Source organism: Rhinoderma darwinii, chromosome 11 (assembly GCF_050947455.1).
Source record: "Rhinoderma darwinii isolate aRhiDar2 chromosome 11, aRhiDar2.hap1, whole genome shotgun sequence".
Taxonomy (NCBI): Eukaryota; Metazoa; Chordata; class Amphibia; order Anura; family Rhinodermatidae; genus Rhinoderma; species Rhinoderma darwinii.
In genome coordinates this window covers 48,362,904-48,390,611 of record NC_134697.1, presented here as the reverse complement: position 1 = coordinate 48,390,611, position 27,708 = coordinate 48,362,904, and the positions used below count along the sequence as shown (strand labels likewise).

At 42.5% G+C, this 27,708-nt stretch overlaps 1 protein-coding gene across 3 annotated transcripts in view; it reads right to left on the bottom strand.

The window, feature by feature from the left end:
- KIF20B (kinesin family member 20B) overlaps positions 1–27,708 on the bottom strand; it is a 100,843-nt gene that overhangs the window by 16,656 nt on the left and 56,479 nt on the right. For all 3 annotated transcript variants that reach the window (XM_075841208.1, XM_075841209.1, XM_075841207.1), the window contains exons 20-24: positions 12,463–13,564; positions 12,053–12,191; positions 9,417–9,539; positions 7,175–7,232; positions 1,228–1,353 (exon numbers count right to left, since the gene is read on the bottom strand). In XM_075841208.1, the coding sequence (XP_075697323.1) occupies positions 1,228–1,353; positions 7,175–7,232; positions 9,417–9,539; positions 12,053–12,191; positions 12,463–13,564 (1,548 nt within the window). The remainder of the gene's footprint in view (positions 1–1,227; positions 1,354–7,174; positions 7,233–9,416; positions 9,540–12,052; positions 12,192–12,462; positions 13,565–27,708) is intronic.

Sequence of the window (27,708 nt, the reverse complement as noted above, 5' to 3'; positions counted from 1 at the left end):
TATTTGCGAGGCAGTGCAAAATGACAAAGAGTAAGGGTATGTGCACACGATGGGAGGCTTTTACGTCTGAAAAGACAGACTGTTTTCAGGAGAAAACAGCTGCCTCGTTTCAGACGTTAAAGCTCCTCCTCGCATTATGCGAGGCCTCTTTGACGCCCGTAATCTTGAGCTGCTCTTCATTGACTTCAATGAAGAACGGCTCAAATTACGTGGCAAAGAAGTGTCCTGCACTCCTTTGCCAAGGCAGTCCATTTACGCGTCGTCGTTTGACAGCTGTCAAACGACGACGCGTAAATGACAGGTCGCCTGCACAGTACGTCGGCAAACCCATTCAAATGAATGGGCAGATGTTTGCCGACGTATTGTAGCCCTATTTTCAGACGTAAAACGAGGCACAATACGCCTCGTTTACGTCTGAAAATAGGTCGTGTGAACCCAGCCTTTGGCTCAAAAACTGCATGTGTGATTTCAGCCTAACACAGAAGATATAAATGAGAGGAGACATCAGTCTTTACGTTATACTTACCCTTTGTTTTGGATCCACTCAAGGGATTGGTTAAAAAAAAAACTATCAAAAACTACCACAAAAACTGCATGTGCGACTCAAGTCTAATGGAGTGGTTTGTGTTTTACACATAAAACTGGATTTAACAATATGTTACCTACATAAACTATTCCTAGATCGGATTGCTCAGAACTACAATAATGTTTTAACAATGGATGGAATAAAATCCCTGCTGTGGGGAATTACTATGATGTGAACGAAATGCCCATCCTATCAAAACATGTCCATACATTAATACATAACAGAGGCGGCGGACTTCCTAATAAATATCAGGACGTCATTCCTATTGTTGCCTACGTTTGAGAAGCTTCATCTTGAGGGTAAAATTAAAAAAGCAAATTCCGCTTTTCCATTTAGTAGTCTGTGAAAGCTCTCTGTAGCCCTTGTAGGGGCTTTTATCATGGCCATATTGGCGGTCACCCAGCTTTCCTTGACACATACATAACCCAGAAACACTGGAGTAGATTGTTAAGAGACGACGACTCACACGTCTATATTTTTAATAAATAGCCATTTTGAGGTCTAAAAGATTATGTTTGAAGTCTACAACATTGCTGTGTTCTCAGTGTTGAGGCAATGGATACATTTGAAGAGCTGCGACCTATTAGTAAGGCAATGACTCCTGAACATAATCTACGCTTTTCTCCATACAGCACATATACCTTCTGCTAATTTCTCGGCTTCTTCTGTTTTGGCTTCAAGTGCTTGCTCCTGTTCTTCCTGAGTCTGTTCCTGCTCAATAAGTGCCAACTTCATGTCTTCAATTATCTTTTCTTTTTCTTTAACATCTGAGAAAGACAAACACAATTCAACCACCCTCATCAATTGTTTTCCTTAAAGAGGCTCTGTCACCAGATTTTGCAGCCCCTATCTGCTATTGCAGCAGATAGGCGCTGCAATGTAGATTACAGTAACGTTTTTATTTTTAAAAAACGAGCATTTTTGGCCAAGTTATGACCATTTTCGTATTTATGCAAATGAGGCTTGCAAAAGTACAACTGGGCGTGTTGAAAAGTAAAAGTACAACTGGGCGTGTATTATGTGCGTACATTGGGGCGAGTTTACTACTTTTACTAGCTGGGCTCTCTGACGAGAAGTATCATCCACTTCTCTTCACAACGCCCAGCTTCTGGCAGTGCAGACACAGAGCGTGTTCTCGAGAGATCACGCTGTGACGTCACTCACAGGTCCTGCATCGTGTCGGACGAGCGAGGACACATCGGCACCAGGAGGCTACAGATGATTCTGCAGCAGCATCGGCGTTTGCAGGTAAGTCGATGTAGCTACTTACCTGCAAATGTTGATGCTGCTGCAGAATCAACTGTAGCCTCTGGTGCCGACACGATGCAGGACCTGTGAGTGACGTCACAGATCTGCACTGCAAGAAGCTTGGCGTTCTGAAGAGAAGTGGATGATACTTCTCATCAGAACGCCCAGCTAGTAAAAGTAGTAAACTCGCCCCGATGTACGCACATAATACACGCCCAGTTGTACTTTTACTTTTCAACACGCCCAGTTGTACTTTTGCAAGCCTCATTTGCATAAATACGAAAATGGTCATAACTTGGCCAAAAATGCTCGTTTTTTAAAAATAAAAACGTTACTGTAATCTACATTGCAGCGCCTATCTGCTGCAATAGCAGATAGGGGTTGCAAAATCTGGTGACAGAGCCTCTTTAACTACTATACTACTATAACTACTATACCATGTCACAGCTTTACAGCAAGAATATTCTAATACTGCACACGTGATTATTGGAGAAAACCATAAATATTCAATGAGATCGCGATAGTTATCATGTGCAGCGTTTTCATTTACTCTTAAAGCCCTGTTCACACAGTTTTTTTTTTGCTGGCAGAAAAAAGGAATTTTGAGGCGGATTTTGACCTGCCTCCACTCATTGACGTGTTTTTCGGCTGTGGCCACTGAGCGCCGTTGGCAAAAAATGAAGCGAAAACCGCTTTCTCTGCCTCCCATTGATGTCAATGAGAGGTCAGAGGCGGAAACGCCTGAAGGGCATGACTCTATCCCGCAAGTGTTTTGTTCCGCTCGCGGTCTTTTTTCGTTTTTTGGCCCGGTTTCGGAGTCAAAAACCACGCCAAAAAACTGTGAACTAGGCCTAATGGTTTTATTGCATTAAACTGCACACTTTATATCGTAACTATTGTTTAGATAAATAGGTCCAAAGTTCTGTGGTAAATAATCTCTCAATATCTTGATAGGAGTCAGAGGCCCGCTTTTCTGATACAAGAGCTCAAAACCGCCGGCTTTCTTTTACACAGCTATAGAGGTAAGAGATAAAAATCTGTAACAAAACCTTATTGCATACATATTAATGCAGCTCCCATTAAACTCAATAACTAATTGCTCTTCAGTAAGCTCCCCATACTTACATTTGGGGGTCCTATACATGGTGCGTGCGCTAAATGTAAATCATGGCTGCACCTCGGGCCCAGACTGGTTGAAAAGCACCACTTTCATGCCGACAATCAGTAGATTCACGTCCTATTCGCATATACAAGGACGTGAATCTGCAGGCCTCTGCTTTTGCCAGCATAGCGCTGGGGAGATCGCTCTGACGCCGGTGGTGTTCGTGTACGCGGCTCCGCAGCACTTTTTTTTGGTCACACCCCTCCCAAAATATAGAATCAAAAGTGGTCAAAAAGTTGCATGTACCCCAAAACCGTACCAATAAAAACTACAACCCATCCCGCAAAAAACAAGCCTTTACACAGCTTTTTTGACCGAAAAATAAAAAAAGTTATGGCTCTCAGAATATGGTGACCCCAAAAAATTTTTTTTTTTATAGAAAAGTGGTTTTATTGCACAAACGCCACAATACATAAAAAAAACCTATATACATATGGTATCGCCGTTATAGTATCGACCCGCAGAATAAAGTAAAATGTCATTTATAGCGCACGGTGAACACAAAAAAAGAAAAAAAAAAAAAAAAGGGTCAAAATGTATGTTTATTTGTTACTTTGCTTGCCCAAAAAAAAAAATCTAATAAAAAGTGATGTATCCTAAAATTGTACCAATGAAAACTGCAGATTGTAACGTAACAAATAAGCCCTCGCACAGCTCAGGTGGAGAAAAAAAAATATCAAAAAGTTCTGGCGCTCAGAATATAGCGACAGAAATTGTGTAGAACGTTCCAAAAGCGGATAACTTCCGTCACCATTTATCAGTGCCACACCGGCCACATATCTATGAATTATTATTTATTTACCCCACTATTATACCCTCTTATTAAGCCCTGATGTTCTCTGCCCAGCTTACATATACCCCCATATTATGAACTGAAATACCAGCAAAACTCCAAACTATTAGCAAGCAACATCTGCACTCCAAAAGCCAAATGGCGCTCCCTCACTTCTGAGCTCTGCCGTAGGTCCAAACAGCAGTTTATTACCACATATGGGGTATTGGCGTAATCAGGAGAAATAGCTTTACAAGTTGTGGGGTGCTTTTTATTCTTTATTCCTAATTTTTTTTATATTGTTTCAGAAAAAGAGTCGATTTTCATTTTCACAGACAAACTCCAATAAATATAGCAAAAGAACAGTGGGGTCAAGATGCTAACTATACCGCTAGATAAATTCCTTGAGGTGTGTAGTTTCCAAAACCATGTCACTTTTGGGGAGTTTTCACTGTTTTGGCACCACAAGACCTCTTCAAACCTGACATGGTGCCTAAAATATATTCTAAAAAAAAAAAAAAAAAAAAAAAAAAAAAAAAAAAAAAAAGGAGGCCCCAAAATCCACTGGGCGCTCCTTTGCTTCTGAGGTCTGTGCTTCAGTCCATTAGGACACTAGAGCCACATGTGGGATATTTCTAAAAACTGCAGAATCCGGGCAATAAATATTGAGTTGCGTTTCTCTGGTAAAACCTTCTGTGGTACAGAATATTTTTTATTACAAATTTCGTCAAAAAAAAAAAAAAAAAAAAAAAATGAAATTTGTAAATTTCACCTCTACTTTGCTTTAATTCCTGTGAAATGCCCAAATGGTTAAAAACACTTTCTGAATGCTGTTCTGAATACTTTGAGGGGTGCAGTTTTTAAGATGGGGTGATTTATAGGGTCTATCTAGTACATAAGGCCCTTGAAGCCACTTCAGAACTGAACAGGTCCTTGAAAAATAGCCTTTTGACATTTTCTTGAAAATGTGAGAAATTGCTGCTAAAGTTCTAAGCCTTGTATTGTCCTTAAAAAATGTAAATAATGTTCAAAAAACTATGCAAATATAGAAGTAGACATATGGGGGATGTTAATTAGCAACAATTTTGTGTGGTATTACTATCTGTTTTACAAGTAGATACATTTAAAGTTAGAAAAATCATAATTTTTGCACATTTTCTTTAAATTTTAGTGTTTTTCACAAATAAGCAATGAATTTATTGACCAAATTTTTCCACTAACATAAAGTACAATATGTCATGAGAAAACAATCTCAGAATCGCTTGGATAGGCAAAAGCATTCCAGAGTTATTACCACATAAAATTACATGTCAGATTTGAAAAAAATGGGGCTGGTCCCCAGGGGCCAAACTGACCTTGGTCCTGAAAGGGTTGATAAATAGTGGCTGAAGGGTCGTTTACCCACAGAACAAACCAAATTAACTAATTTAACCCCTTAACGCCGAAGGACGGATATATCCGTCCTCAGCAGCTGCTAGTTCGCGCAGGAGGACGGATATATCCGTCCTGTGATCGCGCGGGTACTGACAGTTTACCCACGCGATCAGCGGCAGGAGCACGGCTGTTATACTCAGCCTGGCTCCTGCTGCAACTGCCGGAATCGAAGCACGCGCCGATTCCGGCAGTTTAACCCATTAAATGCCGCTGTCAACAGTGACAGCGGCATTTAATGTGTTTGACAGAGGGGGGAACTCCCTCTGTCTCCCGATCGGCGCCCCCGCAAACAAATCGCGGGTCGCCGTCGGGTTTCCATGACAGCCGGGGGTCTAACAAAGACCCCCAGGTCTGTCTTCAGCATCTGCCTGTTAGGCGATACCAGAGGCATGACCTAACAGGTTGCCTGTCAGTTTTACACTGACAGGCAATAATGCTTTGGTATACGAAGTATACCAAAGCATTATATATGCGGTAGAAACAAGGGGAGGAATCCTCCAGCTCACCTGGCACGGTATGAGTGTCGCTGTCTGCGCCCGGATCCTTTTCGTGTCGGCACACGTAGCAGAAGCAGAGATAGGAGAAGGTTAGATCCAGCGCTTAGGTAGAGGTAAAACGGAAGAAAATTTCCAAGTTTAATTGAAGCTAGTTAAAAGTCCATGATAGTATGGTCCTGGTGTGTGGGTAATGAGAGGATGATCCTGTAGAAGCCTACGCGTTTCGGACGGTAACGACGTCCTTAGTCTTGGCTGTAGTGACACTACAGCCAAGACTAAGGACGTCGTTACCGTCCGAAACGCGTAGGCTTCTACAGGATCATCCTCTCATTACCCACACACCAGGACCATACTATCATGGACTTTTAACTAGCTTCAATTAAACTTGGAAATTTTCTTCCGTTTTACCTCTACCTAAGCGCTGGATCTAACCTTCTCCTATCTCCATTATATATGCGATCTGCATATCGCATAGTGAAGTCCCCTGGTGGGACTAAAAAAAAAAAAAGTAAAACCGTTAAATAAAGTTTGTGAAAAAAAAAATAAAAAAAATTACAGTCAAAGTCAAATAAAACTACTTTTTTGCCCCAAAAAGTGGTTTTATTTAATAAAACGGTCAAAACAAATCACACATACACATATATGGTATCCCCGCGATCGTAACAACTTGACCAATAAAATGAACACATTAATTAAACCGCCGGATGAACGGCGTCCAAAGAAAACGCAAAAAACAACGGCAAAATTCTCTCTTTTCTCCCATTCCCCCCATAAAAAATAAAATAAAAGTTCATCTATAAGTCCTATGTACCCCAAAATAGTACTAATGAAAACTACACATTGTCCCGCAAAAATCAAGCCCACGTACGGCCACATCGACGGAAAAATAAAAAAATTACGCCTCTTGGAACGCGGCGATGCAAAAACAAGTAATTTTTTTCTAAAAGGGTTTTTATTGTGCAAACGTAGAAAAAACATATAAAACCTTTACACATTTGGTATCCCTGTAATCGTGCCGACCCATAGAATAAAGTTAACATGTTATTTACGCTGCATAGTAAACGGCGTAAATTTATAACGTGAAAATTAATGCTGGAATAGCTGCTTATTTTCAAATCTCTCCTAAAATAAAGTTAATTAAAGTTAATCAATATGTTATAAGCATCTAAAAATGGTACAATTACAAAATACAACTCGTCCCGGAAAAAACAAGCCCTTATACGGCTATGTCGACGGAATAAAAAAAGAGTTACGACTCTTGGAATGCGACCGTGGAAAAACAAAAAATAATCCTTGGTCATTAACGTTCAAAATGGCCCGGTCATTAAGGGGTTAACACATCTTTTTATATTATTATTTTTTTTCACTTGTGTATTCTTGCAGACTGCACGTATTCATGCCTGGCTTATATTTTCTGTCTCCTATAAATATCACATAGGTCATTAGATATATAGGTACTATATAAAGCTCATTACCTTGACAAGCCTTCTGGTAAAGCTGCATTGTGTTTTCAGTTCTCTCATCACGGTGTTCCTATATAAAGAAATAAAAAAAAGTCGATTAATATCCGCTAATCACAGTAGCCTTTATGAAAACAAATCTAAGACTTATCAGTAGGTACAAGCGATTCCATGCCAGAATGATTAACCCACTTGATGAGCTGATGCCCTAGTTATGAACGAACACTCTGTAAACAATAGTAGAATGTGTCTGAAAAAGTTATTAAAACCTGTAACACTGACATTTAATTCTATTGTATTACATGAAGGAAGACTGGCGTCTAAGTTTGCTGGACTCACTGGGAACTACAGGTTATGGGTTAAAACCAAGTCTCAGTGCAGGGGATGATATATGGAGCGGGTTCACGAGCGGAGCACGCTCCATACGCTGCGGGTGTCAGCTGTGTTTTACGGCTGACACCCGGAACGAACGGATTGTAGGAGAGAAAAAAAAAGATACTTAAAAAAAATTTATAAAAAGTAGTGAACCATAAGGTCGCGCTGGTATAAAATTAGAAAGAAAATAGGAGATGTATGGATATCAGAAGCTTTACTGTAAGCGGCTACGCGTTTCAATGCCGAACCAGCGTCATCAGGCCAAAATGAGTACGCTGGTTCGGCGTTGAAACGCGTAGCCGCTTACAGTAAAGCTTCTGATATCCATACATCTCCTATTTTCTTTCTAATTTTATACCAGCAGCGCCATTATGGTTCACTACTTTTTATAATTTTTTTAAAAGTATTTTTTTTTCTCTCCTCTACAATCCTCCCCAGCGGTGACCATTCCCAGTTACCGTTTTTTTGTGTACCTAGCTGCACCGGTGTTTTTGACCTTTCCTCAATCACTATAGCATTGTGTTTTTAGCTGCACAACCTCAAGATCACATCACAATTTTTGAGATCTGAATCACTATGGCGCCGTTTGTTTTTCGCCACTCCTTTTAGTTTACAGGGAACTAATGGCCAGGAACAGCGTTCGCGCTGTTCCTGACAGTTTAACCGCTCAAATGCTGCGGTCAATCACGACCGCAGCATCTGAGGTGTTAAAAAGGGGGAGCGCCCGTCTCTGACAGCTCATTGGCGCCCCCACAACGTGATCGTGGGGTGCCGATTGTTGTCATAGCAGGCCAAAAGGCTAAGGCCCCAAGGTCTGCCTTCACTTTGCCTGTGGCAGGGCTTAACAGAAGCCTGTAAAACTGACTATACACTGCAACACATTAGTATCTAACAATCTCTAGCTCAAGTCCCCTATGCGGTGACGAATAGACTGGGTTTAAAAAAAAAAAAAAGTTAAATAAAAAGTTATTAGCAGTGGGGAAAAATAATTTTCCCATTTTTCCTCTAAAGTAATGTAAAACAAATAAAATTGGTATTGCTGCATTTGCAAAAGTCTGAACTATTACAGTATACCATTATTTAACTCACTTAGGGACGGTCATAAAAAAAAGTTAAATCGCTGTTTTTTTGGTCACCTCAGTGCTCCAAATTTTTTTGCAGTAAAAAGTGATCAAATGTTGTATGTACCAAAAAAGTTATGGCTCTGTGAATGAGGTTGATGTTTTTTTTTTTTTAAAGAAAAAAAATAATAAAAAAAAAGTGGTAAAATATATTTAAAAAAATATATATATATAAATTTGGTATCACCGTAATCATATTGAGCCGCAGAATAAAGTTAAGTTGTAGTTTTTACTAAAAGATGAAAGCCATAAAAACGAAACGCAAAAAACAATGGAGGTATCAGTTTTTTTCCCAATTTCAGACCGCAAAGATATTTTTTTCAGTTTCCCAGTACATTATATGGTACTTTAAAATGGATAGAAACGACAACACCTTGCGCAAAAAATAAGCCCTCACACTACTCTATAAATGGAAAAATAAAAAAATTAATTATGGCTCTTGGAGGGCAGGGATGAAAGACTCAAGCAAAAAAATGGCCCAGTCCCAAAGGGGTTAAATGCCGAAAAACTTAGTTGTCGGCAGCACATCTCACAGGGAGATGTGCCGCCATGATAAAAATGTATGGGGACGAGTGATCGAAGTAACGAGAGCTCTTCCCCATACTAGCTCCTTGTGAAAGAAGCAAACTAGCACCGATAAACGAGCTCTCGCTGATAGGCGCTGGATTAAACGGTCGGGCCGTGTAGTATCACCTCAAGTCTACCCTTTCTACACAACCTGCAGCCTGTGGACAAAGAATTTAACAAAGCTTCATAATAACCTTGCTTAGTTGATGAATTGTCCTCTGTTTTACTTCTAACTCACAAGACATTTGTTTCTTCAACTTCTCGTACTCATTAATTTTGTTAGTCAGAGTCTTCTTCTCGTCACGCATTGCAGAAATCTGGAAAACATTTTATATGGATTTAAAGGCATTGTTTGAGGTATTAATGTTCCTCACATTGCTTAGGTTTTCACCATTCAGCCAAAACATTAAAACCCCCAGGATAATAATGTGTAGGTTCCCTCATGCCGCCAAAACAGCTCTGACCCTTCAAGGCATTGACAGCACAAGACCTCTGAAGGTGCCCTCCTGTGGTATCTGGCACCAAGACATTTGGAGGCCAAGTCAATACCTTGAACTCTGCAAATATTGTTGGAGGACTTGTTTGAGGTATACGACAGTGTGGCAGGCAAATTATCCTGCTGAGAGGCCACTGCCATTAGGGAATACCACTGCCATGAAGGGGTGTACTTGGTCTGCAACAATGTTTAAGTAGGTGGTATGTTTCACAGTAACTACCACATGAATGCCAGGACCGAACGTTTCCTAGCAGAACATTGCCCAGGACATCACACTGCCTCAGTCTGCTTGCCTTCTTCCCAAGGTGCATTTGGTGCCATTTCTTTCCCAGGTAAGCGACACACACCCCCGGACGGCCATATGATGAAAAAGATAGCCTAGTCTGATGAATCATTGTCTTTTACCATTCCTCTATGGTGCAGTTCCGATCCTTATGTGCCCATTGTAGAGGCTTTCGGCGGTTAACAGCAGTTATGCTGCCACAAGCACAGCAAGGGACTGTGACCTGGCACCGATCATAGCCAACATTAGCCTTTTCAGATATTTATGCTACATTACCTCTTCTCTGGGATAGGACCAGACAGGCTAGCCTTTGCTCCCCATGAAAATTAATGCACCTTGGGCACCCATAACCCTGCAGCTGGTTCACCCGTTGACATTCCTTGGACCGCTATTGGTAGGTACTGATCACTGCATACCTGGAACACCAGACAAGAACTGCTGTTTTGCCAATGCTCTGACCCAATCGTCTAAGCCGTTACAATTTGGCCCTGGTCAAAAGTCGCTCAAATACTTACACTGGCCCATTTTTCCTGCTTAGAACACCTCAACTGACTCTTGACTTGCGGTCTAATATATCCCACTCTTTCACAGGCACCATTTACTTCACATGCCCGTGGCTTTGTTGGTATGGATGAATGGTGTATTTTAAAAAGGAGAATTTTTCCTTCACAATGGGAGACACTGCTCCCTCTCTTTAAAAGCAGGGCATAATAATGGCAGAGAATTTATGTTTCACCACAATATGTGCTTTTGCAATTGCAACAATTATAAGAAACACAATTTGCATGCGCTCTTCAGTTAATGTCAATAATACACCCTTATATAATTTGTTCAAAAGATCTGATTGGCTACTTGCTCAAACAGAACACATATACCACAGGCTTAAACAGGCTAAAATATACCTAAGTAATAATGGTGAGGGACAAAACTTCTAGTAAGAGTGACATTTTTTATGTATTTGAAACCCTCTTGAAATCCTGTTAACCTTCTCACATCGTAGATCTGGCTGTTTATGACACTGCAGCATATGCCTCAGGCTGCAGCGATAAAACGTCGCTGCTAGGCTGTTTCTCACTCACAGAGTGTAATGGAGAGAACTGTGCACATCCATAGCCATCTCTTCCCATAGTCCCTGCCTGGAACTGGCAGCCAGCGGCCACCTCTGAGGCCAGACGGTGGTCGGTAATCTGTATGCAGATTACTGCTCACAGTGATGTAATGGCGCACGGACAATAGATTACCGTTCTCTGAGCTGCCTACAGAAGAATGCTGGGATAACACACGTTATACCATCTTACTACAGGCATGAGAAAGAAAATAAAAACAAAAACACAAAAATAGAAAAAAAATGTAGTCCACAGAAATTTTTATTTAATACCTCCCTTGAACATCTTGCACCGCCAGGGACTATTTTGTGTGACAGGGGCGAATGTCATATTGCATCCGTATCAGAATCTATGTTGTATCAAATTCACACAAATTATTACCTGCCACTTGTTTTGGTCTCCCTAGTCCTCCTACTCTTGTTTTTGTCTTCCTCAATCTCTTATGCCTACAAAAAAAATATCCCTACATAGGTGCTTTGCACCCATTTACAGATCCCACATACAACTAAAGATTGGAGGCGCTAGAAAATAATGGTGACATTTGTTCTCTGGCGTTCTAGTAGGGATATCAGTGGGGCAAAGTTCACGTACATTGTATCGTTATACACGGGAGAGCAGGGATTATTTTGGGACATAAATGTCTCTGGTTAAACTAATTATGTTAAATTACAAAAGGGGGAAAAAATAAAAATAAAAATGGACATGTGAACTTTTTCCCCTACATAAAAATGGAAGGAAAAAAAAAAAGAAGCCAGTTCTGTCTTGGTACACCATTAAAGCTACCTCTGTGCCCCAAGAAAGAAAAAAATATATAGCAGGGGACAGATAGCAGGGAGCATGACTGCAGGATTAGACTACACAGGACTTTTTTCTTTTCTTTGCAGTCGGTTACCATGGAAACACGAAAAACGGTAGGCACTAGTAATACAACCTTACGTCACCCACCTCTTTTTCCACTTGTTGCATTTGCTTTTTTGCATCAGCCAATTTATCCTTTAACTCTATGTAGTCCTCCTCTTTTCTCTGAAGGTCTAGCTGTACGGTTTTCAATTGGCTGTCTTTTTGTAAAAGGTCTTTCTTTAATCTTAACACAATAGAAAAAAGTAAACAATTTAAGTAAGTTCTGCATAAAACAAATATAAGCGGTCATTGTTATATAAAACATACAATTCTTATTATCTCAAAGTTTAACAGCTGTAAAAAAAACACAAGGTTAGAAATGAGAGAACCTCATTACACTTCAGAATTCGATACCTAATTTACAACAAACGAAGGCAAATTTTGGCTCGGACACAAATCCCTTCCCTAAACCACAAATGGAATTCAAGAAACATTGATACAGCGGTCAGACTTACAGTTCAATATCTCCCACCGACTCTTTGACTTGCTTGTCCCTCTCCTTCTTAGTAGTTTCAGCAGCTGTAAGATCTTCCTGCACTACTAGAATCTTTTGTTCTAATCCAATCTTCTCATCGTTTAATTTCTTCCGGTTATTTTCACAACCCATGTGTTCTGCCTGGAGATCTGCCAAGCGTTTCTCCAGTGTTTCAATTGCAACTGAATTTTCTTTGCTCTCTTCTTCCAAGCTGCGAAGCTTTTCAGATTTCGCTTTGTAAGAATCCACAAGGAGTCCCAGGTCCTTTATCTGTTGGCTATCTGATAAGAACTTATTTTTATAGTCAATTTCTTGCTTTTTAAGTCTCTCCAAATGATTGGTTGAGTCTAACAATTGTTCTCTAAGCTGGACAAGAAGTTCATCTTTTTCCTTGAGAATAGAGTCTTGGGAAGAGATCGCGTTCTCTTTTACATTTTGAAGCATGGCCATTTCGTGTTTCAGGTCATCAAGTTGTTTTTCAAGCTGCAGAATCTTCTTGTTCTTTTTAGAGGATTCTTGAAGAACATCTTGACATTTTTTCCAGAGACCTTCTATTGCATTATAAAATGCACTCTCTCTCCCAGATGTCATTTTTCCCACTTGACTTTCAATTTGCTTAAGGTTCCTCTTGCTTGACTCATCCATTATATCAGCTAGATTAAAAAACTCCACCCCACCAGAGTCCTGACTAGGATCAGTCTTGCCAAAGTCATCCAGCTTACTTTGAATAGTCTTGATCTGATCAACCTTGTTGGCGATGTTTAATTGGTTCTGATCTACCTCCTGCTTCAGCAGATTAATAGTTCCTTCCATGCGGAGCGTGAGGTCTTTTTGAATTTGCAGTTCAGCGACCATGCTTGTGTTTTCAGATTCCAGGTTTATCAATTTCTCTTCACATCTAGCAAGCTTTTCTTCCAATTCCACAATAGATTGAGTGAGTTTCACCGCTTGAACTTGATAGTTCTCATTTTCAACTTTAACATCAGCCAATTCACGCAGTGTGGTGCTTTCATCCATGTTCTGTGAGGCATCTTTGTGCCCGTTATTTCTTTCCATCCGATTGTCATCAGGATCGACAAAATCTAAAAAAAAGCATAAAGTTTGGGGCTTGGTTAAAGAATTATAATACAGCATTACACAATATTAAGATTTGGAGATCTTGACTGAACCCCAGGGTTTTCATATCCAACTGACAGAGGAAAATTATGATTGGTTAATAAAGGAGCATTTCCTTTGCACATCAAAGGAAGGATCAAATCACAGACAGGAGGAAGAAAGATATCCCTAAGGGAACAGTCTAAGAGGCTTTAATGCCACAACCTAGTGGCTGAACAGGTGGCAAGTAAGTCACGATACTAAATGTCAGGTGTGTCCTTCAGGAAACATTTCAACTTGGTTCTATTTTGCCGTTTATCACCGTCTTTTTTTTTTTAAACTCGTTTTATTAAAGAGTAACAAAGTCTTACATATTAAAACAAATCATATCAGTATGACATTATCAGTTATACATTGACATCAAATTCACAATTCGGAATTTACAGTCCGCATTTTACAGTACTTGGGACTGGAAACAGAGGGAGAGCAGCATTGGTATCGTTACATTGTTAATATACACAGCAAGTTGCACAAAAACCAATATATACCATTACATTCCAAGACTATCGCTGTATCAACAGCAGGGAGTCACGTAAATCAACATATCTATGTGGTGTATATTGTGTATGTGGTGAGTCACACCAAGGACCCCATACCTTCATAAATTTTTCCGCGCAACCCCTATGTCGGTACACCACTTTAGCGTAGGCTAGCATGGAATTCCCTAAGGCTTTCCATTGGGATAAAGTAGGGGGCTTAGGGCCCATCCATCGAAGGGCAATTGACTTGCGGGCCATGAACAACACTTCCCTCAAGAATGTTCTAGTGTGGTTTGACCATATTTCCTCAGACGTAAGTCCGAACAGACACAATTCAGGCAAGAGTAGGAGCGGGAATTGTAAAATCCCATTAAGTAAATCTATAACCTCCTTCCAAAATGATTGAATCCATGGACACATCCATATCATGTGCCAGAAATCAGAGTCCACGGCACCACATCTGTGGCAATAAGTAGTAGGGCACCTACCCATCTTATGAAGTCTAACCGGAGTTAAATAGCTCTGATGTATTATGAACAGCTGCGTCATTCTATTGTTAGCGGCTGGAGATACCAGTAAATGAGATTGTAAAATATCATTCCACATCTCATTGTCCAAATCAGGGATAAAACCTTTCCACTTATCTTCGACTGCAAGCGGAGCAGCCGCTAATTTCGCCTGTATGAGGAAGGAGTATATGGCAGAAATTAAACCCCTAGGGCCTTCTGATTTGAAAACTCCTATGAGGGGAAAATGCGATATGTTCCTCCCAGTGTGAGGAAATTGAGAGCGAAGCGCATGTCTAACTTGTAAAAATTTGTAAAAGGCGTTCCTAGGAATATCAAATGCCTCCTGTATTTGTGTAAATGACATGACATCCCCCTCTGTATATAAATCCCCCACACAAGTAACTCCATGTCCTATCTACGATTGTGGATCCAGCGAGGCTGTTATCAGTGATGGGTTATGCCATAGAGATTGTTCAGCCACTACATTCGTGAATGATAGGAGTTTTTTGGTTGCCTGCCAGACCTGCGCAGCTACTCTATGTAGAGGTAAGAGCTTCCTACGTGAGTGAGGCATACCCTCCAGTATAGGCCATAGGTTAGGTAAAGCTAAGTAAAACGCTAGATAGTATTCTCTATTAGGCAAGGCCTCCATATTGACCCATGTGGTAAGATATCGCAGTTGACCAGATAAGTAATACAGGTAGCAGTCTGGAAGGGATGTGCCGCCCATTAATTTAGGTCTCTGTAAAGAAGTTAGTTTGAGTTTCGGCCTACCAGATCCCCATATGAAGGAAGGGAAAAGAGCGTGTACGGCCTTAAAAAAAGACAGTGGTACTGGTACCGCTATATCTTCTAGCAAATAGAGACACTTAGGGAGTATAATCATCTTGACCAGGTTAATGCGTCCCACCACTGCCAAAGGTAGTGAGCCCCACACTTTAAATTTATCCTTGATATAATCCAATAGAGGATAGATGTTATTTTGCATATCTGAGCCATGAACCTTACTAATTACTATACCCAGATACTTGAAACTCGGTACCACCTTCAGCCCACTTGCCACTGGAGCCCAACCCGCTTCCTGCAAGGGTAGAAAATAGGACAGTCCAGTTGATACATAGTCCAGAGTACCTCCCAAGCTTATCTATCGATTCTATCGCAACCGGCATTGTATCCTTAGGTTTAGACATGAATAGGATCATATCATCAGCATACAAGCCGATTCTGTCCTCTCTACCTCCCAACTGTATGCCTTGGTATGACTGATGTTGCCGTATGACCAGTGCCAATGGTTCAATTGCTATTGCACACAGGAGGGGGGATAAAGGGCATCCCTGTCTGGTTCCCCTTGCCAAGTGAAAATATGGGGACAAGTGTCCATTGACCAAAATTTGAGCTCTAGGGGATTTATATAACGTGGATATCCATCCGATGAACCCGGAACCAAACCCAAATCTCTGCAGTACTGCCAACAAGTAAGGCCATTCGACCGAGTCGAAGGCCTTAGCTGCGTCTAGTGAGGCCATGGCCCAGTTCTCTTTCAATGCTAGTCCAACTTGCATTATGACTTGTGCTCTACGAATATTGTCAGATGTCGACTTTCCAGGCATGAAGCCTGATTGATCAGGGTGGATTATGCTTAGAATTACAGCGTTCAATCTATTCGCCAGTATTTTAGTCAAAACTTTGTAGTCGCTGTTCAACAGCGATATCGGCCGATATGACCCACACTCCATAGGGTCTTTATCTGGTTTGAGTAATATCACAACAGTGGCGTCATTGGGCGATTCAGGTAAGCAACCCTGAGTATGGGAATGTAAAAACATGGTATGCAGCACTGGGGTCAATACTTCAGAATATTTACAATAGACCTCCACAGGTATCCCATCAGGGCCCAGGGACTTGCCCTTCGCCATATCCTGGAGTGCACGGGTGACTTCCTCCTCTGTAATGTCTGCCTCTAGGGACTGTCTATCATGGTCAGACAAAGTGGGAAAAGTAATTCCATCCAGATAGGCCGAGAGTTCCCCCATGTCGTATTGCATCTTAGTGGAGTACAGCTCTCCATAGTATTGCGTAAACCTATCCGTAATTCCCTTATTATCCATTATAATATCACCATCTGGCCCTTTAATTTTAAGAAAAGAAGGAGATTGGGAGTTCTGCCGTACTAGGTATGCCAGAAGCTTACTGGACTGACCACCAAGTTCAAACCGAGTCTGTTTAAAGAAAAATTGTTTACGGTGTGCACGTTCCTGCAATAGTAGCAGATATTGTCTCCCCGATTCTAGCCAAGTCTGCCTATTGGCACCTGTAGGGTCTGCCACATAAATTGCCTCCAGATCCGAGCATTTCCCAGCTAGGTCGTCCTCTATTTTAGAAGCAGAGCGCTTTACATACGATATGGATGATTTAAAGAGGCTCTGTCACCAGATTTTGCAGCCCCTATCTGCTATTGCAGCAGATAGGCGCTGCAATGTAGATTACAGTAACGTTTTTATTTTTAAAAAACGAGCATTTTTGGCCAAGTTATGACCATTTTCGTATTTATGCAAATGAGGCTTGCAAAAGTACAACTGGGCGTGTTGAAAAGTAAAAGTACAAGTGGGCGTGTATTATGTGCGTACATCGGGGCGTTTTTACTACTATTACTAGCTGGGCGTTGTGTATAGAAGTATCATCCACTTCTCTTCACAACGCCCAGCTTCTGGCAGTGCAGACACAGCGTGTTCTCCAGAGATCACGCTGTGACGTCACTCACAGGTCCTGCATCGTGTCGGCACCAAAGGCTACACTTGATTCTGCAGCAGCATCAGCATTTGCAGGTAAGTAGCTACATCGACTTACCTGCAAACGCCGATGCTGCTGCAGAATCATCTGTAGCCTCTTGTGCCGACACGATGCAGGACCTGTGAGTGACGTCACAGTGCTGCACTGCCAGAAGCTGGGCGTTGTGAAGAGAAGTGGATGACACTTCTATACACAACGCCCAGCTAGTAAAAGTAGTAAACACGCCCCGATGTACGCACATAATACACGCCCAGTTGTACTTTTACTTTTCAACACGCCCAGTTGTACTTTTGCAAGCCTCATTTGCATAAATACGAAAATGGTCAGAACTTGGCCAAAAATGCTCGTTTTTTAAAAATAAAAACGTTACTGTAATCTACATTGCAGCGCCTATCTGCTGCAATAGCAGATAGGGGCTGCAAAATCTGGTGACAGAGCCTCTTTAAGGCAACCCCTAAGATAGGCCTTAGATGTATCCCACAGAACACCCGCATTCTCAAAATCCTGGTGATTCTGCAAAAATACCTGTAGTTGGTCAGGTATCCTATCATTTGTACCTATGACCGTTAACCAGAAGGGGTGAATTTTCCATCCCCTGGGTCTGGGGATATCAGGGAGTTGAAAATGAGCCAATACAGGAGAGTGATCTGACACACCCCTAGGTTTGTACACAATTTGGAGTGACATTACCATTAACAGGGCATTACCAAACATGTAGTCTATTCGTGACAATGAGCTGTGCCCCAAGGAGGAGCATGAGTATACTCTGGTGTTGGAGAATATAGACCGATAAATATCAGTCCATCCCACCTCCTCCATCAGTACGCGAAGGTGGGTGTCTGAAGCATGTGGAGTCACCGGCCTTTGGTTGTGTCGAAGTCTATCCATGTCATTATCCATGGTCATATTAAAATCCCCCATACAAAGCAGCCTAGCACCCGGATATGCCGCCGAAAAGGCAACCGCCAGGTGTATTAGCGACACCGAAGCTGGGGGGGGGGGGGGGGGGATATAAATCCCTAGCAATACATAAGAAACATTATTAATATAGGCATGCACGAACACATATCTCCCATTATCATCAATCCGTACGGTATCCACCTCCCACAGGAGAGACTTATGCACAAGTATGGATACCCCACGTGAGTAGGACGAGTAACAGGAGTGGCAGGACCATTGAACCCACTGTCTGTTCAACACACGCAATTTATCTGTGGTCAAGTGTGTCTCCTGTATACACAGAATATGCGGCGAATATTTTCTAACCTGTGTAAAGACCATTGCCCTTTTCCTAGCTGTACCCAACCCCCTCACGTTCCATGACATTACCGTTATATTAGCCATTGGACATGTTACATAAATGGTAAGTGAGGGGAGGAGCCACCAAAACACATATAATCATACTGCGGACTGAGCCGATATAGATGTGTAAGACTAAAACCATGAACCTTTTCAAAGCTGTGGTACAGAAAGGGAACACACGTACCAGATAACATATAAGTGTAGCACTCAAGAAGGCAATTTAGCGTCAACAGTGACGACATTGTACCTGTGCCGTAGTGGCTTAACATATACGGGGGAAGAACCCATGTGTCAGTATATGAATATACACCTAGTATCTATGTAAGCAAGATATAAAAAGAGAAAGAAAATGTATGTGTGACGGTTAGCAGGGACATTGAAAACCATGAACATTATCTAGAATATGTCAGAGAGAAGCAAAGCACAGATAATGCAGCGCCATCTTGACACAGTAAGAATAACCAGTTCAAGGATACAAAGAATTAGGACGCGGAAGATCACACAGCCATCTCTCCGGTGAGCAGTATAGCAGCAGCACATGGCACAACGGAGAATCTCAGTTCCGCGGTGGAGGTCTCTGGCGACTCACCCAGTCGTCTGCGTCCTTTGGGGTTGCAAAGAAAAGTGACCGATCTCCATCCACGATTCGCAGCCTAGCAGGATACGCCATAGAATATGGGATTTGCAGATCCCGAAGCCTCCGTTTTCACCGACATGAATGTAGCACGCCTTTTCTGTAACTCCGCGCTGAAGTCTGGAAATATTGACACTGCAGCTCCATTATATCTGATATCCTGCTTCTTCCGAGCCTGACGTAGAATCAAATCCCGGTCATTGATATTCAATAAGCGCGCCAGCATAGGCCTAGGGGGCGCCCCCGGTGGCAAGGGACGCGCCGGCACCCTGTGAGCTCTCTCCACCGCAAAAGCTGTAGAAAATACCGCATCAGGGAACAGCTCATGCAGCCATTTGACCATAAAGCCAATAGAATCCTGACCTTCCACTTTCTCAGGCAATCCCAATATTCTGATGTTATTACGGCGCAGGCGATTTTCTATGTTATCTGATTTCTGCTTCCATATTTCGGCTGCTTCTTCCAAGGCAGATAGGGCTCGTGGTACAGGGTCAAACCGATCTTCCAGGCCAGAAATTCGTTCCTCAGCATGAGATATACGCTCCCTCATGGCTTGCATGTCGTGCCTTATGAGGCCTATATCGATCTTAACCTCCTCCAGCATACCTGTGAGCGAGGTTTTGCAAGATGAAATCGCCAGTAGCAGTTTGTCAGAGACCTCCTTCAGGGTGAGTTCAGGCTCCACAGAAGTGGCGCTTCCCGCTGCTGCCGACTTGTCCGCCCCTCGTGCACGCTGTGGCATCGGCGAGCGCCCGCCATCTGGGCCCTCGCCTCGTGCAAACTCCTGCAGCTTCTCCGCCGCTGACTGACCTCGTGTGGGACCCATTGCCGTCTCTCTGGATAGTAGATCGACCTGCGACCGTCCGGATATATTATAGTACAGGTAGGATATCGGCAGGATCAAGAAATCATGGGCTCAGTACGGAGCTACTGTTTCATGCGACCAGTCTCGTTGCGCGCCCAGCCACGCCCCCGTTTATCACCGTCTTTAATCATGAAAGTGTTATCCTTCGTTTTTATTTGCACCGACAACCCTAAAAATAATTTTGACCTAGCACCATCATTCGGATTTCCGACAAGTGATAAGACGTTACTGAATCACAAAGGAGTAATGACTGCAGGAAACAATCAGTGCTTAGGTTAATCCACAAAAACCCTTCTCAGCAAACTTGGCCCATCAAAGTAAGCTGGGGAGTCATACCAAAATCTGTGGGTCATCAGCATTGGGCTGGGGTTACACAAATGTAGTGGTTCTCCTTTTTACCAGTGTAATGAAAAATTCCTTTATCCAGGCATCTTGGTCTAATAATCCTTTACCTACTACAGCCCGTCATAGAAAAGTATATGAAACCCATTAGTAAGTGCAGAGAACCTTCTGTAGGAAACACCAAAATAAACAGTCCGTGTAAAATATGCTGCTATAAAACGTTGTCCTTTCACCAGGAAGATCTAGGCATCTCTGCCAAGTGTTCGGCTCAAATCCTCGTGAAATTGCACAGGTTATTGAAGTTGTGTCCTAAAAAAAAAAGTGTTAGCTTATCAAATGTTATGTGCACTTGGATAAAGAGAGGAATTTCTGTAAAAACACCCAAAAATTTTTTTTTTCTTAAGTCACATGTACATTTAGTTCTCTAAAATTTTAAGTAATATGAAAATTGCTAGTCACACTATTGAAAATTGCTGTAAAATCTTGTCAAGGTCCATTCATATGGGAGTGTGAAAGCAGTTTTAAAGAAGTTTTCCTACGCATGGAGCATTGGCTGGATACATGAGGAATGTTTTATCCGTGACCGCCAGAACTGCGTAACCCCAACTCTGCCAAGGTGGCTACACAGTCACTCTAATCAAGTGAATAGGAGACAGGGAAGTGAACCCTCTCCAACTTACTATAAAGGAACAGTGTCACCAAAATTTTTTTTTTAATATCAGTTTGATGTTAGTGTTTTATTAAAAACGTTTGTATTAATTTGTGTGTTACTTTTTTTAATTTTTACACTTTTTCTTCCCTATGGGGGCTGCCATTTTTTTTTCCATTTCTGTATGTGTCGATTAACGACACATACAGACATGGAATACGGCAGCTACAGTCCATAGGAGTCAATTAACGGGACCCGTCCCATTGACTTTGCACTATGGCTCTGTCCTGCGCAGACGCAGGTCAGAGTCAGACAGAGCAGGTGTTTGCAGGGAGAGAGCAGGCGCCATCTTGAAGACCAGCTGCTCTGCAGGTAAGATGTGTGTCTCTGCATGTCCCACTCTCTACCTCACTGACCCCCCCCCCCCCTGTGTGACAGACACACGATGATACTGTACTGGGGGAGGGGGGGGGGGGGCGGACACGGGCGCACGCACGCGAATTTGATTAAAAAATGGCTGAAAATCAGGATCGGTTTTCCCTTTGTTTAGTAAGCATGTGAACATACACTTAGCCTTTTGGTGTGTCCTATAACTTCTTCCAGCTGTAGAATCACACCCAATATGGCTGCCAGACACTGCTTAGCAATTTGAAGACACCTTTACCTGGCTTGTGAGAGGGGGGGGGGTGAGGTTCCCTCCCACATTTACAGCAGCTGTGAGTCAGGTTGCTTTGCCTTATTCACCTTGCTGTAATTCTGGGAAGTGCTCCCCCTGGTGGCCAACATTGGAAAACATGTCAAATTATTATTTAATTTTTAATACTTTCCACCATACGGAAAAAAAACAAAAAAAAAAAACCAGCAAAAAACTTAAAAAATATAATAGAAATAAGTAACGACACTTAAAAAAAAAGGAAGGTTTAATTTGCGACACATTCCCTTTAATAGCCTGAAGATTAAGAAGATTTTTTTTTTTTTACAAAACGCCAATTCAGTAATTACCTATTCAAATAAATGGGAGGAATGCGGTAACACTGTGCACCCCCGCTACGATTGTGAAGGTATTGTGCAGTTCTGAGCAGTGTAAGAAATTAAGGAGTCTGTATTTTAATCTTTAGAACATGGCATCATTTGATGCTTTTTAAAGTCTTCTAGCCAGCTTCACATTGACAGACAGCTTCTAATTAAGGGATGTTTAGATTCAACAGATCTGGCAGTAAACATGCCTGGTGTGGCTAGTGACATTGAACCCAGTTGTCAATTGAATTTGGTTAACTGGTTGATTTACTACCTGAGGGGGCAATTACTTTTTCTTTCTTTATAATGATCTTTGTATATATATATATATATATATATATCTATATATATATACACACACATACAAAGAATCTGATGATCTGAAACATGTGACATATTCAAAATATTTTTTTCATTTTGGAGACATGAGCACTTCATAGATTTATAAATGGATTCTTCATTTAGATGCCATAAATAGTCTAAATAACTATTTTTGGGTTATCACAAATGATGAAATATATTTTTGAAAGAGCCCTTTAAAGTGGCTGAGAAATTATTTCTCATGTAGAAATATGGAAAAGGAGAATTTTCCAAAGAATGCTTATTGAGTTACCATTTTAACATAGAATATGCCCTTCCAATTAACCATCCATCAGCCAGCAGAAGAAACAGGATTAAATCCATTTTTTAACCCCTTCCCCCTGCTTGCATTCTGGGCCCTAATGTCCAAGCCATTTTTTACATTTTTCCATTGTCACATTCGAAGAGCTGTAACTTTTTTATTTTTGTGTCGGCATAGCTGTATAAGGTCTTGTTTTTTGCGGGACGACTTGCAGTTTTTATTGGTACCATTTGAGAGTAGATGCGACTTTTTGATCACTTTTTATCACATTTTTTTTAAGTCAGGATTAACAGAAAACAGCAATTTTTCCATTGTTTTTTATTTTATTTTTTACAGCGTTCACAGTGCGGGTTAAATAATGTTATAGATTTATAGTCGGGGTCGTTACGGACGCAGCGATACCAAATATGTGTAACTTTTTTGCTTTATTGTAGTTTTTTTTAATAGTAAAGCAGTTTGTAAGGGGAAAAAGTGGACTTTATTTTTTTTATTAACTTTATTAAAACTTTTTTACTAGTCCCACTAGGGGACTTCACTATCCTCCGATCGCTATTATAATACACTGCAATACTTTTCTATTGCAGTGTATTACTGCCTGTCCGTTTAAAACGGACAGGCATCTGCTAGGTCATGCCTGCGGCATGATCTAGCAGGCATTCGCTCCAGGCAGACCTGGGGGTCTTTATTAGACCCCCGGCTGCCATAGAAGACAGACACTCGGCGATTTTATCGCCGGGTGTCAGTGAGATGAGAGGGAGCTCCCTCCCTCTCTCCAAAACCATTCAGATGCGGTGCTCGCTATTGTGCACCGCATCTGAAGGGTTAAACGGGTGAGATCGATACTAATATCGATCTCACCCGGCAGAGCAGGGACGCCCCCAGCCCTCAGCTGCCTCTAGCAGCTGAGAGCAGGGAGATTTGACACTCCCTGCTCTGTTTACTTTATTCTACAGCAGCGCCGTAGAATAGCGGCGCTCTAGAATAAAGCCCACTAATGACCGCCGTAAAAAGGCGTATCGGCGGTCATTAAGGGGTTAAGCAAAAACCATAATACAAAAGTGTAATCAATTTAAAGGGGTTGTCCAGGGAAAAAAAATAATTCTAAAAAATGTCCCCCAGCCTTGATTTGCCTTCCCTAATACCCCCTATTAAACTTCTAACCAGTTTCTGTTTGATTTCCATCGTCACTGCTGCTTTTTTTGTTTGTTTACATCCCTTGCTGTTTGTTTACATCCCTTACTGGCTGTTTCCTGTCTTGTAACCCACTATACCCATGATCCCCGGCTGCATCTGAGGAGACAGTTGCAGCCTCCCCCTTCCTCCAAAGCACCTCAGCTATTTGCATACTGCCACGCCCCTCTATAGTCACATGGTCCTTCCCTGCTCTAATTACAGATTACAGGCAGACGCTCCCTCCCTGCACACTGTCTGAGGCCGGATTACACCAGCGTGTGCCTTTTGCTTGCGCAAAAAACACATTTTGTGCGCGCAGGTACATAACAGCTCCGCGTGTCAGCCCCGTATGATGCGTGGCTGTGTGATTTTCGCGCAGCCGCCATCATTATGACTCTCCGTTTGTATGTTTGTAAACAGAAAAGCACGTGGTGCTTTTCTGTTTTGATTCATACTTTTACTGCTGTTGCGCGAATCACGCGCATACCACGGAAGTGCTTCCGTGTGCTGCGATTGATTTTCACGCACCCATTGACTTCAATGGGTGCGTGATGCGCGAACAACACACAAATATCGGACATGTCGTGAGTTTTACGCAGCGGACACACGATGCATGAAACTCACAGTCTGCTCGGCCCCATAGACTAACATAGGTCCGTGTGAGGCGCGTGAAAATCACGCGTGTTGCACGGACGTATTACACGTTCGTCTGAATAAGCCCTTACACAGTAATAATCATTATCCTTTGTGCCTCCATCTATCCCTGATCTAAGGCCAGGCACCCATCTCCCTCCCCCGCCCCTTCCACAGCCTGATAAATGTCAGGGTATGTTCACAGGCAACGACGTCTCAAAATACGGAGCCGTTTTCAAGAGAAAACAGCTCCTGATTTTCAGAAGTTTTTTGTGCAAATCGCGATTTTCTTTGCGTTTTTTACGCCCGTTTTTGGAGCTTTTTTCACTACAGTCTATGGAAAACGGCTCCAAAAACGTCTCAAGAGGTTTCCTGCACTTCTGTTCCGAAGGAGCGTTCTTTGATGTGTTTTTTTACACATAAAAAAACGACCGCGAAAAAGAACGCCGTTTTCCCATTGAAATCAATGGGCAGATGTTTGGAGGCGTTCTGCTTCGGATTTTTCGGGAGTTTACGGCCCGAAAAACGGACGAAAATAGGCCGTGTGAACATGCCCTAAGTCTGCCCACTCCACCTAAGTCAGACATCTTGGTACACACAATCCAGTCAGCACATTTACCTCACCTGCTGCTGGATCTGTTCCAATAGATCCTGTATTAGGCCCTGTTCACACTGAGTTTTTTTTGCTGGCAGAAAATTCTGCATCAAGATTCTGTCTTGAATTTGGAGGCAGATTTTGACCTGCCTGCACGCCGTTTGCCACGTTTTTTGCCCGCGGCCATTGAGGGAAAAAGAAGCGACATGCCCTATCTTCGGGTGTTTACTCCTCTGACATCTATGGGAGGCAGAGAAAGCGTTTTGCGCAGCGGTTTTGCCCGTTGCGCTCAATGACCGCGGGCGAAAATCGTGGCAAACGGCGTGGAGGCAGATCAAAATCTGGCTGAATATTTAAGCGAAATTGAGGCAGAATTTTCTGCCTGCAAATAACTGTGTGAACAGGGCCTTACAGTGAAGCAAACGCCAAACACTACTCCAAACAATGGTAAAACGTTTCTTTTTTTTTTTTTACATAATTTACTATAAATGTATGTAAGGCCCCATACACACTAACGTGCTTTTGTGGGCGCAATTCCCCCGAAAATCCACGAGAGCATTGCGGCCCCATTCACTACCTTCTATAGATACTGCCACAGCCCCCCTGTAGGTAATGCCACACAGCCCCCCCTGTAGGTAATGCCACACAGCCCCCCCTGTAGGTAATGCCACACAGCCCCCCCCTGTAGGTAATGCCACACAGCCCCCCCCTGTAGGTAATGCCACACAGCCCCCCCCTGTAGGTAATGCCACATAGCCCCCCCCCCCTGTAGGCAATGCCACCCTCCGTACTTTCCTGTAGGGGACGGCACTGGAGAAATCCCTCACTTCACTATCCATATATGAACTGTGAAGTGAGGTACTTCTCCTGGAACGGTATCCCTGGCCACATCGGCGGGGATTCCGCTTCAGAAGTCACTGTGTCCATATATGGACGCAGTGAAGTCCGTGACTTCTCCTGGAGCGGAATCCCCGGCCACATCGGCAGGGATTCCGCTTCATTAGTCCCCGACGTCACTGTCCATATATGGACACAGTGAAGTCTGTGACTTCTCTTGGAGCGGAATCCCCGGCCAATTCCGATTCAGAAGTCACTGTGTCCATATAACGACACAGTGAAGTCTGTGACTTCTCCTGGAGCGGAATCCCCAATCCCGGGTTTGGGGATTCCGCTCCTACAGTGAGCAAATAAACACCCTCCTCCTCCTCCTCACATGCGCTTCGGACTGTGAGGAGAAGGAGAGAGCGAGCTACGGCAGACACCGCCGTCACAGTGCACACCGACACCACATATTAAGACTTGCGCATGCGCAATGAAACACTGCTGCTGAAGACGCAGCCATATCATTTAACAGAGCATGCGTGGTAGTGTCAACCACGCATGCTCTAAGCAGATGGGGAAAACACGTGGTACAGTTACGTCATTTATGACGTAGCCGTACACTGTGCAAACCGGAAACCGCAAACCGGAAGTTAGGCGCGAATGGACGGGTATGCACAGGAAGTGCAAATTTTACATGGACAAGCGGTCACGTGACGGAAGAGGGGATACGACGATACAGCCAGCTAATCAAACGTAAGTACATTACAAAGTTAAATGTTTTTTATTGTTTAGTTTAATTAAAAGTAATTTACTTCCGGAAAACCCCTTTAAGGCTGAGAAATGCAGACACTGCTGGACATTGTATATAATGTAATGCAGTTCACGTATTTACATATCTTTCAATGACCAGAAGCCCATATACATAAAAGTGGCAGAAATCAGTGTTAGGCCGCATGCACACTACTAGAGATTTAATTCGTAATTCCGGACCCATTAATTTCTATGGCCGTTGGACACCATCCCGTACGGGAAGGTGTCCATGCCGTAGAAAGACTCCGCAAAAGATAGGACATGTCCTATTTTTTGCTTTTTACGGACCATGCTCCCATACTTTATATGGGAGCACGGCCCACAAATGCGGGTGGCTGTCCACGGCTATCAGTGCCCATAATTACTGACCGTGATTACGGGCACCGTCATGTGCCTTCGTATGGAGGAATCCTACAGCGAAAGTATAGATTAATGTTAAACACACTGGTGCATAAAGACGTAAAATGTCAAGGTTTTAAAAGGATCCCGTCATGTCCCATCTGCGGGCAGTATGCTAGAGAGTAGGAGGAATTGAGCAGATTAATAGACCGTGTGCAAAAGAATTCAGGACAACCTGCAATTTATTCATTTAAATACCAGCTTACTGTGGGTTAAAGAGTCCGGTGGGTGGTCTCAACGATAGAGCTGTCAATCTCTAGGTAGGGCCATCCACTGGACTTAAGTCCACAGTGAAATCTGGATTCAAATAGACATTTCGAATAGAGAATCTGCTCTTATGTGATCTGAAAAAGACCTTAACCTCACTGGTATTCCATCACAACTCCAGTCCCTAAGTAACCCCAACAAATCACAAATGGAGGATAAAAAT